The sequence below is a fragment of the Lagopus muta genome, chromosome 5 (genome assembly GCF_023343835.1).
Source record: "Lagopus muta isolate bLagMut1 chromosome 5, bLagMut1 primary, whole genome shotgun sequence".
In the NCBI taxonomy this organism is placed as follows: Eukaryota; Metazoa; Chordata; class Aves; order Galliformes; family Phasianidae; genus Lagopus; species Lagopus muta.
The window spans coordinates 62233730-62249068 of record NC_064437.1 but is presented as its reverse complement, the minus strand read 5'-3'; the positions used below and the strand labels follow the sequence as shown (position 1 = coordinate 62249068).

Here is a 15339-nt window from a genome sequence, read left to right as displayed (position 1 = left end):
TGACCTGACTAGAGAAAGAAAGAAACCATGCTTGGTTAGTAATGAATACTTGAATTGTTTAATCATTTCCTTTATAGAGAAAAACACTTCTCGAAGTCAAATTCTGTTCTTGAGCTGTGTGGCTGCAAATTCCATGACAGCTACTTGGAAATGGATTGTTCTGCTTTTCTCTCCCTCTCCTGTCACAAGCAGAAACAGGCCTTGCGTGAAACCTCCTGAACTGGGAGGATTTTTACCAGTCAAAGCAAATATGTGCACTTGGTGGGCGTTGCAGTTTGGGCAGCACAGGCACTCCTGAGAAACCCAAAACCGTGGCAAAGCACTCTGTTTACCATCATCAATACCAGCTGTGGGTTGGGCTCTCCAGAAGATCTGCAGATGTTGAGTTTCTGAGGCAGTGGGGAACAGCTCGGAGAACCAGGGCTCCTTTCTGGCTTCCATTCTGATGAGATGTGGAACTCAGTGCTGCTTGTGTGGGCTGGTGTGAATAAGAGCACACACCTTGACAGCGTGTGGGGCACCCATTTCTTCCTATGAACTGAGCAGGTTTGGGGATTAGCATCTCATGGCCCTTACCACACTGCTTCACTGTGAATATCACTGTTAGCAGAAGGACGTTACTGAACTCTGTTTGCAGAGCTGTTTTGTTTGCCTTTCAAGAAGGTCGTGTGAGAGATGTAACCTTTTAGAGATGCACATGACATCCTCTTCTTAGAGACTGAGGATGCCAACAGATCCAATCTAGCTGAGCTACCGAAGGGTTTATGGCTGAATATTTGGGGGAGAAATACAGTGTGTAATTCTCTTTAATTCTGCCAATACATCTTTGAGTTTTATGAATTATGTATCTTCAAACAACTGTTCAAGGCTGAGAGGGGCACTGGAGGCATCACAGTGGAATTGGGCTTTATTTAAAGCAATGATGTGATAGTTTAAAATATGCACTCTTTTGAGAGAGGGGAAGAAAATATTAATCACTCTTAGCAGTTTGACAACATGTTTCCCACAAACCAACAATCTTGATAGCTCAGTGCCATCTTAAACCCATATGTTTAAAGAGACTTGGTGTGTTAATACAAAGCTTCAACAATTCCAAGGCAGAGGATGTTTTGATTTTTAGAGAAGTGGATGAGATGTTTCAGCAAGTTATATTTGTGATGATGCATTCTCTTTAAGTTAATCTTTCAAACATGCTAAATGATGCACTAATATTACTTGTCAGGAAATAAAGTGACAATGTAAAAAAGCATGGATGCAACAAGCTGTGCAGAATGCTCATTCTGGAGTAAATTTCCACAGTTTAGCAGGAGCAATTCAAAATATGTGTAATAGATATTTATTATATATATTTATAATATATATAACATATACAATAAATATGTATTTTATATATATATATATAAAATATATACTCAAATGCAAACCATTCATTTTTAATTTAAGGAAACAAGTGTGGACATAGCAGTTCTCAATGCCCATCACGACCCCCAGCATCTCTCTTTATAAACCATTAGTAGGGAACAGCAGGGCTGCAGCAAGCTGAGGTTAAACTCAAGTCAGTGCTGTTTATTTGCTGCTGATTTGGGTGGTGAAGAATGCTGCTTTTTCTTGACTCATGAGCTAAATGTGTTGCCCCACTTTCTTGTTACTGCAGTGTTCACCTCCATTTCCTGAGGAGCCAAGACTCATTTCTATGGGACAGCTCTTAAGTGAGGATTCCAAGATGGTAAAATTTGATGCTTGCAAGAGGGTGAAATTTATTCCTTCCTCTCCTCTTTTTAGCCACCTGTTATGTCTTAGTAATAGTAAGATTGTCTTTTTTGTGAGTCTTATCAGCATCTTTGGTATTCCAATAATCAGGAATTTATCAGGGATAGCCCAGTGTTGCACCATTAGAATTTGGGACAGCAGAGTGGTTATTTATTGGTATTTGAGTTGTTGCTACAGATACCCAAGAAAACAATTTGCACAGTATGTGAGAATAAGGGGTAAAACACAGTGATAAAACAAATCAAACACAACACTGCTTTGGAAGCACAGTGGAATAAATTGTAAACATGGTCCAGTTCATGAGAAAAACAGACATATTGACTTCCAAAGCAATACCATTTTTCCCCATGTTGAGGGTGTGAAAATAGAACCCTCAATAACAACTTCAGCAAATTCAATGAAAATGTCTCAGTGTTTTATTCGCATCCTGTAATAAAATAGGCAGCTGCTGTGTACGGACACAAACTGTTAAGGTGCATTAAATCAGCATGAGCTGATATTGGCCCTGACTGGGTGACAGGACTGCAGAGATTGTTACAGCCTCCCTCAAGTCAGGTCTCACTGAGTTGAGTTCCCAGTCCACTGACATCATATCAAATACATCATGCAAGTTATGCAACAATCTGATTTCAGTGTCACTAGTTATCATTGTAGAATGGCTTGGATTGGAAGGGACCTTAAAGATCATCTAGTTCCAACCCCTGCCATGGGCTCTTTCCCTAGCTCTGGCATGGTGGAGATCCCTTGTGGGGGGAGAGCCTGCCCTGCTCCTGGGGGTGTTCAGAAGGGGAAGGTTACTGCAATGGGAAGCTTTAAACCAAATGAGCTGAAGCTTTTAGGAAAAGGGTATACCAGAAATGTACAGGAAACAGATTAGTCAAGTGTATTACCCACAGCATTGATTTGTATATCTTTTAATGTGAATTATGCCTCTTTGCAATGACAGTGACTAAGTATGGGGTTACCAATAGGTTGTTGTGCAGCTGCTCCTTTTCCCCTTCCCAAGTCAGCATTCCTCTTGCACACATCAAGAGCTTGGCCATGTCTTTGTGCATACTCAGTAGGCAGGAGCCCTTTCAGCATTGCTGTAAGTGTGCTCAGAGCTGTGCACACAAGTGGCAGTTTCTGCTGTTTACTGTCAGAGCAATCAGAGGCTGATTGTATTTAGCAGATATAAAAGATGGGGAAGGTGTGGTGGAGGAAGAATTTCAAGCACGTGCAGATCCCTTTGCAAGGAGTGGCCTGTGAATGAAAAGTTTTAAAACTGTAAAACCTTTAAGGCCAAGGATATCTTTGACCCCATGCAAGAGGCTTGGGGCTATACAGTGTTTTTAAAGCATGAAAGCATAGTAGTTTGGGAAACACTACAGCTGGATTTCCACTGGCGCTGCTGCCCAGAATTACATGGTTCCCATCCCTGAAGGTGCCCACATCCATCAATGGGCCTGGGTAGCCTGAGCTGGAGGGGGCAGGCAGCCCATAGCAGGGGTTGGAGCTGAATGAGCTTTAAGGTCCTTCCAACCCAACCATTCCATGGATTTTCAAGGAAGGCCAGAGACTAAAATCTTACAAAAACTCACTGTAAGATGCTGCCATTGGATGGGAAACACGTTTACAAATTCACTGAGAAGGGAGTTAGGAAAAAATATAATAAAATCCATGTTTAATTCATTCAGAGCAAGAGAATTTCTTGCCTTGAGCTTTTCTTCACAGGGCCTCCAAAGAGCCAGATCTCACAGCAGTGTATTCATTTAAGTCAGCTAGAAGCAATTTTAAAAATTAAATATTCAAAGATTTCAATTATTAAAAAAAAGAAGCCCACCCTTGCTTGCTGTTCAAGCTCCATCTCTTTAAATCATGTTCATTTTAATTAGTTTGTAGAACTTGCTGGGCTACCTGTGGTTAGCCAGAGTATTTTTTAACTTGGCTTATTTTTGAAACTGTTGGGCAGTTGGTGCTTTAAAATGTTAACCATGGAAATGTTATTAGGCTATATTAATGGTTTTATATTTATTTACGTGAGATTACAGATTGCTTTTTCAATCAGAAAATCATTAGCTGCCAGCACACTGATTGTATTGCATCATTAGAGATTAATCTAATGTTTGCCTAGCATTTTTTTTTTTTTGTATAAATTCTTCTATTTCAAGCACTTGGACTTGTTGATTTATGTATTGTTGAAGGATACAAATCTGTCTGCCTATAGTTTTTATTTTCTACTTTTGAGTTTTGCAATGTAGACAGATTAGATTGCCCTGACAGCAAATGAATGACACAGTCAGCTTGGAGTCTGGTGATGCTCACCTGAACTCTGCCAATGCGTTCTGGTCTGCTCTGCAGCATCTCAGTGGCTATGGGGTTGAATCTTTGCCTGTTTGCCTTAAATCCTGTGGGACTGGGTGGTGCGGATGAGCATCCTTTGAAGCTGGAACAACTCACCTGTTGCTCACACAGCTGTCCATAATGGAGAAGTTTGGCTCTAAATAGTTCACACAGCACAAACTAAAACCATATCCAGAAGTCAGAGGTTGATGTGCTCACCTGCTGGAGGTCAGGCAAACCTCCTGGCACCTCTCCACTGTTGCTCATGGAGGAAATCTGCTCCATGCTTTGATAAAGTTTCCCCTCTGTCCATGGGTGAGTTGCTTAGGCTTCCCCCCAGCTTGGTTTTTTGGATGGAAATGGATAAGCTGAACATTTCTCATTCATCATAGGAAACTGAATTTAAAATTGAAGATCTCCAGATAAGCATAGTCTGTAGACAATGCATCAAGGATGAAAATTGGTTAATTATAAAAAATGCTTTTTTTGAAATCCATTACAGTGAGTAAATTTGGATTGTATTTTGATACTTGCATTCACTTGCTGGTTAACTTGCTAACTAGTCTTAGCAAAACACACTGAGATTTCTCAGATAATTTTCTCTTGAAAAGTTAAGGCTGGCATAAATCTCACAAGGAATCATTAATGGGAAACACCTGAATCCAAATAATTCCTGTCACATCTGAATCTCATGGCCGTTTTGTAGCTCAGATGAAATGGGGGCAGGCATGGAGGTGGTGCCTGAGCTCATCTTTGTGCTGGTGCGTGGTGAGCTAGAGGTAACTTTTAATACTTCAGCTGTTCTGTTTCTGTTACGAGTTTCTCTGAACACTTCACATTTCTGTGTATACCCCAATAAAACAGGCACTCTGCGTGTGTCAAACTCTTCAGTTCCAGAAAGTGCCGTGCTTGCCATACTCAGACAGGCTGGTGGTTGGAGCATGTGCACCACATCCATTTGCTTCTTGGAAGTATCAGACCTTCTGTGCTGCACGTGTGTGAAATACCTACAGCTTTCAAGCAGGTTGATCATGTGAATGCTGATCTGCTTCCATAGAATTTAAAGACACTCAGCTAGAAATGTGACTTCAAGACAGAAGATGCCCTTTTTGGAGGGGAAACTGAATTTAATTTCCTTAGCAGTGGCAGAGGCTTTTTGCTTGGTTAATGGCTTTGTTTCCTTTTTTTTTTTTTTTTTTTTTTCCTTATGATAGGTAGAGGGAAAAAAGAGGAAGAACTTACACCCATAGATGCAGTTTTGGTATTTATTGCTAGTGGGAAGGAGAAGGTCACCTGTGCTGTGTTTATTCTGTACCTCACAAGTGCAAAGAGGATGTTTATTCCTTACAGGTGAGCCATCGTGCTGATTTGTGTACTCCCAGGATCCTCTGAAATCCTCCTCTTCTGTAACTGTACAAGTCTGGATGTGATCCCATCTGTATTTTAATTGGCAGGCTGCCTCTGAGAAGCATTTCACTTGTTATTGCTCAGGATGGATTATGTGTACAATGATTAGTATACGTTTTCCTCCAGGAAATGTCTGAACTTCTATTGAGTATATGGAGTGAGAAAATTAAAATATGGAAAATAAGTCCTAGCTGGGGAGTGCTTCAGAAGCAATGATGTCTCCTGGTTTGTAACACTGCCTGTTATGGTTGTTTATCCTCACTCTGTAAACTGGCCCTATTTCAGTTATGTGCATTGAATACATGCGTCCCCCATTCAAACCTGGGATTATTTCTCTCAGACTTGATTTCTTTTTCAATGGGAAAAGTTATTTTTTCCTCTTATTTTGGTTTTCCTCTTCCTCTGGTTTTGGTGTTGACCATTTCTGAAATTCTTCCTTTCTGTCTTCGCTGGGTGGAATCATAGAATGGTTTGGGTTGGAAGGGACATTTAAGATCACCTTATTCCAACCCCCTGCCATAGGCAGGGACACCTCCCTCTAGACCAGGTTGCTCACAGCCCATCCAGCCTGGCCTTGAATGCTTCCAGGGAGGAGGCATCCACAGCCTCACCAGGCAACCTGTTCCTGTGTCTCACCACCCTCACAGTGAAGAATTTCTTTCTAATATCTAGTCTAAGTCTACCCTCTTCCACTTTAAAACCATTTCTCCTTGTCCTGTTTCTACCTGCCTTTATAAAAAGTTTCTCCCCAGCTTTCCTGTAGGCCCCCTCAAGTTCTGGAAGGTTGCTCTTCTCTGAGCCTTCTCTCCAGACAGAAGAGCCCCTGCTCTCTCAGCCTGTCCCTGTAGGGGAGGTACTCTATAGCTCCTTTAATCATCTTTGTTGCCCTTCTCTGGACCTGCTCCAACAGCTCCATGTCCTTTTTGTGTTGGGGGCTTCCTTAGGTGCCTTACAACCTGTTGCATCTCCCATAAGTGCCCCCGTTCTTTCTAATCCCAGGAGCTTTCCTCGCTCTGCTTTCACCCCCAACACCTTTAATACACAGTTCAGCTAAGAACCTGCTTTTAAGAAGGACTGCTTTAGAGGACAGCTGGTTACCCGTGATCAGTTTACGCACATGAAAACAGGATTTAATAATCTGGACTGACTTTAAAGTACAAAGGTATCTCCAAGGCATGACTCTCCTCTAAGTCACTGTGTATTGGAAATTGCTGTTATGAAAAAAGCAAATTACCATTACTTCTTCAGAACAGAAAGCATGATGAGATATTTGGGGCATTACCTTCTCTGTAGCTGTACGTGTTGCCATGGGAAATGCTTAAAGAACCACATCGGTTTTGCTCCACTCAGGTTATGGGAATCAATGACCTATTTCACCTCTTCAGTTGAACACAGGCAAGGTACTGTCTTAACATGAACGAAGATTTTGTTTTTGTTGTATTAGGGTATTTTCCTATAAATTAGGAAACTGGTATCTAGGGTATCTCACCGTATCAAAGTCTGATCTCGGTGTGTAGTAGTGTGCTAGTGCTGTGATCAATTGCACTCTGCTGTACAGGGGGAGAATTATGTGCATCTTCCTCTACTGCTAATAAAACCAGGAATTATTGCAGGCTGTGGTTCACAAGCCATAGTATTCTCAAGACCCGTGCCAGGTGGAGGCCTAATGCTCATAGCAAGGAGTGGAACCAGCCTGAAAACAGAAGGAAAATCTCAACCAGGGAATGAAAATGTTCCTTCTTAAAACTGGCAGACTTTGTAGAGGTTTTAATTTATTTTTTCCTAAGCTCTATGATGACAGCAGCAGAAATAAAAAATATTGTGAGGCTGTAAAGGTAAGACTTCTGAATGTTGGAGTGAATGCACATGATGTTTTTCTTTCAGGATAAGTGGCCCCTCCAGGAAAGCAGTGTTCTCTCACGTCCTGGAATTCCAGAATACTGACTTGGGCTTTTCTCTGCTTCTGTTCACTAGGATTTTTTGATCATCTGCTAAATCTAGATTCACATGTCACTTTTTTCATCTAAGTGTTGATGTGGCTCTGCCAAGTGGGATTTCCATTGCTAGCAACCTTACATGCTTTATAACGTGAGACAAAATTTGCAGTCAGTTTTAGCTGTGGAAAAATAACTCCAGCCCTCTTTGTCTTTTTCCAGGAGTAACTGGGTGACCTCCTTCAGAGTATTGGTGAGCAATGACAGCCATGCATGGACTGCTGTCAGAAATGAATCTGGAGATGTGGTGAGTCCCAAGAAGCAGACGTTTTTCTTTATAGAATCATAGAATCATAGAATCACCAAGGTTGGAAAAGACCTAAGAGATCATCCAGTCCAACCGTTCACCTATTCCCAATAGCTCCCACTAAACCATGTCCCTCAACACAACATCCAGCCTTTCCTTGAACACCCCCAGGCTCGGTGACTCCACCACCTCCCTGGGCAGTCCATTCCAGTGCCTGACCACCCTTTCTGAAAAGTAATACTTCCTCATGTCCAGCCTGAATCTCCCCTGCCGTAGCTTGAAGCCATTCCCTCTGGTCCTATCACTAATGACACGAGAGAAGAGGCCAACCCCCAGATCACTACAACCTCCCTTCAGGAAGTTATAGAGAGCAATGAGGTCTCCCCTGAGCCTCCTCTTCTCCAGGCTGAACATTCCCAGCTCCTTCAGCCTCTCCTCATATGGCCTGTGTTCCAGACCATATGAGGTTATGAGGTGAAGCAAATAGGATAGAGATGGGGACTGTCCATATGGAGCTCTGTTTTGCAACATCAGTCAGTACAAAAGGAACATCTCTCAGTGGTCCCATCAGCCTGAAGTAAATTTAAGAGCACATCATGTAACACAGGGAGAGGCTCGGGCTATCCTTTAAGGGAAATCTCCATGTGTCTGAGCAGGGCAGTGGATGCTGCCCTGATGCTACCTGAGATGAGATATGTGCATGGGTTGGCATCAGGCCACTGTTCCATGGGGTCACATCATGTACTCAAATGCCCATTACAGAGGGAGGGTGTGGGCTCCTGCTCCTCTGCCCCTCTCTCAGGAGGGCTATCAGTCTGGGGCTGTAACCAGGTGACTTTACCTGATCCTTTTGTTCCAAAAGTATTTTGAATAACTGATCTTAGCATTTTCATGTGTTTGGTGCCTGCACAGATCTTTGAGGGAAACAGTGAGAAGGAGATCCCTGTTCTCAATATGCTGCCTGTGCCACTGGTTGCACGCTACATCCGCATAAACCCTCGGTCCTGGTATGAAGAAGGCAGCATCTGTATGAGGCTGGAAATCTTAGGGTGTCCTTTACCAGGTAAGTCTTGCTCAGTTGGTATTGCCATCAGTGCCTGTGCCAAGACACAGCAATTTTAAGTCCTTTGAATAATTTTTGCTCTTGACACAATACCTCTCTTTAATGGAGAGAGCTATGCAAAAAGAATTGGAAAAGTATCTGTCCAGAGATGTGGGCAATATCAGGATAACTCATTTCAAATGAAACTCTGTAGAATATATAATTGGCTATATTAATAAAACAAGATTGTATGGCAGATCTAACAAGATTGTCTCTGTTGTTTGGGTTGAAGTGTAATGCAATTAATCTTACTGAGTGCACACGTACTAGGGAGGCAATAGAATTATATATCAAGACAATCACTTGCGGATGTCTTTAGTTTTTGAGGCAAGAAAGAGCCATTATAATAATGCAGTCTGATTTTTTTTTTTTTTTTATTCTTCTTTTTTTAACTTTATTGCACAGGCTATAGGACTCCTTTGAATTAATTTGAAGGCTCTGACTGATGGTAAATGGTCTTAATCCTTGGTTGAGACTAGAAACTGGGTGCTGAAATGTTGAGCATTTGATGTTTCTTTTATAACACTAGTGTAGGGTATAATTAGCGTTTGTTGCTGCATACAAAGTGAAACCTTAGAAAAGGGGCCTTCTATGTGACAGACCCATATTTCTGATAGCCATGTCGTAAATAGTCTCACGGTGGATTAACTTCTGCATGTCTGAAGAACTCTATGTCCAAACCTTCTCTAAGTTGCCATTCTGCTTGCTCCAGATCTTTCATCTGCTATTTTTTTTTCTTTTCTCTTAAATCGTGGCACCCTGGGGAATCGTTCTCTCTCTGTTTTTTGTTTTTTTTTTTTTTCAGGGGGGTATGAATAGCATTTTCAGAAATACTAGAACCACAAAGAGCACTGCCTTTCCAGAGCTTATCATTATTGCTTTAACTGTACCTGCTGCTGTTCAGAGACTTGCTGCCTCCCGTACCACTTTTGATGTAGGGTCTTCAAATGCCAAGCAGAGGTAGCTTGATTTTTTTGTCCTTCAGGTGTTTCAGTACTATTTTAGAAAGCGACTTAAAGAGTAATTCTCTCTAAGGACAGAGGAAAGAGCAAAAATGCAGATATTTTGAAAGACGTGTTTTTGTGAGCTTGGTTTGTTTTATGTTGCAACAGTTTTACACTTATATCCTTACTGGGTATACACCCATATAGGGCCAAATTCTGCTTTCAAGTGTTAACGTTTGTCACAGCTTCACAGCACCATACTGGTGGTGAAAGTGTTACTGAGATCAGAATCTATCTGCACTTCGTCTGCTGTTGAAATGGGTACTGTTACAGCTTGCTGAAGAACTTGGATTAGCACAGAAACAGCACTGGGGCTTCCTCCTGACAGTTCTTTATTGAGTTAATTGTCTGCAGTGACCAGTTCTGTTTATTCTTGAAAGAAAATGCTATATGCATTCATTGGGCAACAATTGAATGGGGTGGGTTTATTCAAAATGTAATTGGACTGCAGGAACTAATGAGTTTTGATAAGCTGCTGGCCCATCTTTTTAACTCAGAGAGGACTGACATCTCTTTCTTCTAGCTCACTTTATTCATTGCAAGCAAGACACTCAAAAGAAAATGTTCCCCAGGTTGCGGAGGCCTTTCCATGCATGTTTTTGACCAGCAGGATATGGCTTATTTTTTGCAGTTCCCTGTAAATGAACGTCCTCACCCTTTCTAGACTTAACTTGATTTGGTTCCAGTTAAATAGCCAGCTGGTTTGGCCTTCGGTTCTGCCTCGTTGATCGTGCTGCTCTGCTACACTGCATTGACTGTGCAACCAGAAATCAAGCTTCCTTTTCTGAAAGAGGATTCCCATGTAAAACTGGGAAAAAACAAATTCATAAAAAACAGTGAGTAGGACTGTGTCGGTTCACCCAACCTTATCCTTCCAGAAGCCAATGATCCATAGAAGTTTTGCCATACTCAGTTTCTTTGAGTAACTGGTACACTTGTCATTTGCACCCTGCAGGTAGATGTACAAGATATCAAATTGTCAAGAGGAGCAGCTTGGACAGATTTCAGAGCTCCCATGCACTGTGTCCTCCTAAGCCAGTGTCAGTGCACAGGTAGATAGGGTGTAGGGAAGCAACCCAAGATGAAGAGGTTGTTTGTAAGGAAGGAAGATGGTTCTGCAGGTTTTTCATAACAGTGCCTCATTTCATGTCATTTTAACTTGTAATAGTAGGTTTTATGTCTTTATTAATCCCTGAATGCATTAAGTGGTTGGCATTCAGCCGGTGCTATGTATCAGCTTTCCATCATGTAGGCTTAAAGGAGAAGAAATACCAGATGAAAAAAGAAACCTGGATGAGATATTAATATTCTAGAAAAGCTTGTTAGCACTGGCAGGAGGCCATGAAAACAGCTAGAGCCAGTGAGGTCCTGTAGTAGGACCTGCTAATTAAATCTGCAGTGTATGACCCAAGCATGGACAAAAAGTGAGAAATCACTGCTTGTGGTTACAAGAAGACTTGTACAGAGATATTACTGATTAGATCAACAGTATTACTAAGATACTTGTCACTTTTATCAACACAATGATTATATATTATTCATGATGCATCTTTGCTGTACTGCAGGCTAGTTTTGACAAACAGCCTTTTCTAGATTATGACTGTAGCTCTTCAGAAACGGCTGTGCTATCCAACAATGTCAACAATGTACTGCCTTTCAACCAACAGAAGACATTTACCATTTCACCAATGGAAAAACACTTAACTGCTGGGAAAAGGTGCCATCAAATCCTACCTGTGCCAGGGGATCGGAGCTGCCATTTCTTGCTGGTGAAAATAGAGGACAAATGCACCCGCCTGTAATTCTCTCCCCGTTCTCCAGAAATGTCAGTGTTTACATAGATGTAGACTGACACACACAATCTTTTGTAATTGCCTCAGAGGGATGGATGTACTTTTCTTGCCTGTTCTTTTTCAAACTTAAGGGAAAAAAAAAAATCAAAAAGAAAATGTGTATGATCAAAAGTAGCCAGAGAGAAGAGAGAGAAAATTAGCCTAGCTCTTCATGCATTTATTTATACTGTCGAGTATTCAAGGCAATAGGCAATCTTTTAAATTGAATAAATTTGTGATAAAATTTAATTTTTAATAATTCTTACATAGAAGAAGTATCATTGATATCATGATTATGCCATCGCTTTCAACTCGAGATAAAAGATGAACTTTAATTCCCCTATAATGGAGTACTGCAGTAGATGCATCATTCGGTCCTATTTTCACTGCTTGCCTCTTTTTGTCAAGCTACCTGGTTAAGTGCTCACTTTGTATGAAACTCCACAGTTAGCTTTGATTATTGGTGATCGTGCATGGAGCTGCGCTGAATTCAGTGCATTACTTTTGAGAGTAAATTTTTGCTTAAAATGACAGCCTGTCCTCAGGTTCTGTTTGTATCGTTACAAAGCTAAAACTTAATCTTCTACAATTTAAAACTTTTTTTGGAAGTTCTCTTGAGCAAATACTGAATAAAAATGAGGCCAATTTCAATACTGCTCCTGGGAAAGGCCAATGCATTATTTATCTCCATACTCCTCTCAACAGATGTGACATCTTCAAAGAATGCAGTGGCCATCTTTAAAAGGCTTTTGTTCATATTTTATCTGTAGAACTTTACCATTCTAGAGAAGTATTGCCATTGCTCATTGTTATTATGATTTCCATTAGAGTTCTCCATTTATTATTTGAATAGAATTGTAGGAACTCATTAGGAAGATAAAATGATGATAGAAAACTTTTAAGAAGAAACTACCAGAGGTCTTTTCTCTTGCATATCTCATTTGGTCTGTTGAATTGGAATTAGTTGTGAGGTATTTGACTATACCTCAACATATGTAGAAAATAATCCACATATAGTAGAAGAGTACAACAGAAAATCCAATCTACGTATCAAACTACTCAGCAATGGATCTTCTCTGGTGCTAGGTTTAATTTATGGGCAATCTCCAGAGCTGTCATGATGGACTAGTGGGCTACTTTCAAGCTGATCTCCTTTCATAGAAATGGAGATAGAAAAGACTTCCTAGCCATTTGCCTATCTTTTTGGAGAAATACAGTGTGAAGGTAATGAGATATCTTTACCTGAAATCTTATTTAATTCTCTCATGGTAACGTAAAGATAGATTAGTGCAAGAAAATGCTGATATATTCCTCAGTTTAAATGGAAGTGCCACACGTTTGCAGTATTTTTCCCCCTTGGAAGAAAGAGAGGCTGTCTGAGACGATGTTGTGAATAAATGAGCACATTTCAATTCAAATTATTCTCTGGTTTGAATATCTTTCACTCCATTTCATGAAAGAAAATAATTTTGCCAAGGTGGTCCTAGACAACTGTGCAGGGTATTTTATGCATTTCTACGTTTCAGTCCTTAAGTTTCTGATCTGTGTTCCTGCTGCAGCAGAAATCCAATGATCCCAGCCGACTTGGAGTAGAACCTGGCAAAATATGTGTTAACTCTCTGGGGAGCTGTCAAACAGTGCAAGTTTTTTGAGAAGGTCTAGAGATGCCATCGTTCTCACTGTATGTGTTTTTCAGTTCTTTGACTTTCCACCAGCTCTGCAGTATTCATAGTCATTCCCATGACATTAATGTTTGATGTATGGAAAAAGTGCCAGACTTTGAAAGGAATGGGATTAAAGTATCAGGAAAAAATCAGCTGCTGTATACTTTGGCTTGTGGTGATAGAGAATGCCTTCTACATCCCGGCTGTTCTGTTTTTTTTTTTATGCTTATTTTTATATTAATTTTTACAACGTAGATATTTTTACGATGCTAAAGATATTCCTTGAGGCATTAAGCACGTTGCATCTTTCTACAAGAAGCGCTTTTACAATTTCTGTTTCTTTGCCATCGATACATTGACAAGTAACCTCTGTGAATTAGCATGGGCTGACCTTGAAGAGTTTGGCATCCCTGAGTTGTCTGCAGCACTGCTGCTGTGGGTGGACCTGGATGACCTGCAGTTGATTGAAAAAAAAAAAAACACCTGAAAATGCAGGTGTGCTGTCTGAAATGTCACCCTCTTGACTCTTCAGAACTTTTTATAGGCAAAGGAATCTTGTTTCCTCACCTGGTTAAGCTCCGAATGAAATAATTTTCCAGTTGGGCTTGCTAAACACAGGTCCATGTGTATTGAACAACCAGATTTGGGTGGGACAACATGTTTTTTGCCTTTTTACATCCCATTCAATAGACCATACAGAAGTATTTGTGGAAGTGAATGAAAGGGGAAGAGAAACACTTAAATGAAAATTAAATATGTGGTGGAATACATGAGTGATTTTACAGTAAAACCTAATAAAGTTTGCACGTTTCATTTCATAAATAACTTAAATGATCCAAAAAAACCCCAACCCCAGAACCAAATATAAATACATTAAAAATGTTATGGTGGGAGGAAATATGAGAATTTAGATATATTAATATCAGAAATGTGAAGCTTTAAGGTATTCCTAGGTAGTTTTCCATAGTATCAAAAAGCATTAGTTATTGCAAGAAATGACAACAAATGTTCCTCCTACCAATAGTTATCTTTTTCCCTTTCAAAAAATCATGGCTGTTTAGTGGTACTGGTTGTTGGTTGTTTTTTTTTTCTGTAGAGAGTTGTCTTTTAACTGTGTAGCAACAAGATAGAATGATATTTAGATTTTAATATTTGGTTCTCCCCCTAAAAATTTTAAACCAATTCAGGATAGCTTTGTGGGAAGAGAAATTATTTCTCAGTTTGACAATTACATGAAGAATAAGATGTTCTGGAGAGCACATTAGCGAATGTCTCTGTTATCCAAAAAGCTTTGTTTATTCCTAAAATAAATCATGATAGATTAGATTAGGAGTTTGTGTATCATAGAATCTAAAGCTAAGCCCTAACAGTCTTGGCTGGTCGTTTGTTGTTTTTTTCCAGGTGAATGGCCAGAACACTCACCAGGAAAGTCAAGGAGGAGAAAGGTTTTTTATTCAAACCACATATTCACCTTGGATAGTATGAAACGCATGAATTACAAATTATACCCCTATAGAAAAAAGCGTGATTATTTGAAAGTTTCTTTTTTAAAAAAGGCCTTAGACATCCATAACAAATGATGAGGGAAACAATTAGGGATGTTTAGTATGTTCAGTGGTTCCTTTCTGTAGGCAGCGCAAATACTCTGAGAATACCACACAAAGTTAAAAACAACTCACCATTCCTTGCGAGAGCAAACTGATTAAGTAGACATAAAACATTTACTGGAGCTTTTTCCTCTGATGTGAGATATTCTTTTCCGCCCTTTTATCTCGCATCTGACTCATCGTCTGCCCATGTCCTTTGCACTCCCCTGTGGCCTGTGGATGCCCTTTTGCGTTTCTGCTGGAGTTTAGCAGTGTAGCTGCCCAGTGAGCAGATGCCTGCTGCCTCCTTGCTTTTGTTCAAATCAATACCCGTTGGTTTCTGCTGTAACAGGGAATATTTAAACTCGTTCTTCCTTTTCAGTTTTGTTTTTGAAAACCCGTGTAGAAGCG

At 40.4% G+C, this 15339-nt stretch overlaps 1 protein-coding gene across 1 annotated transcript in view; it reads left to right on the top strand.

The window, feature by feature from the left end:
* The window catches only part of CPXM2 (carboxypeptidase X, M14 family member 2), a 69530-nt gene that overhangs the window by 30907 nt on the left and 23284 nt on the right, over positions 1-15339 (top strand). The window contains exons 4-5 of the mRNA XM_048946598.1: positions 7656-7740; positions 8653-8803. Of these exons, the coding sequence (XP_048802555.1) occupies positions 7656-7740; positions 8653-8803 (236 nt within the window). The remainder of the gene's footprint in view (positions 1-7655; positions 7741-8652; positions 8804-15339) is intronic.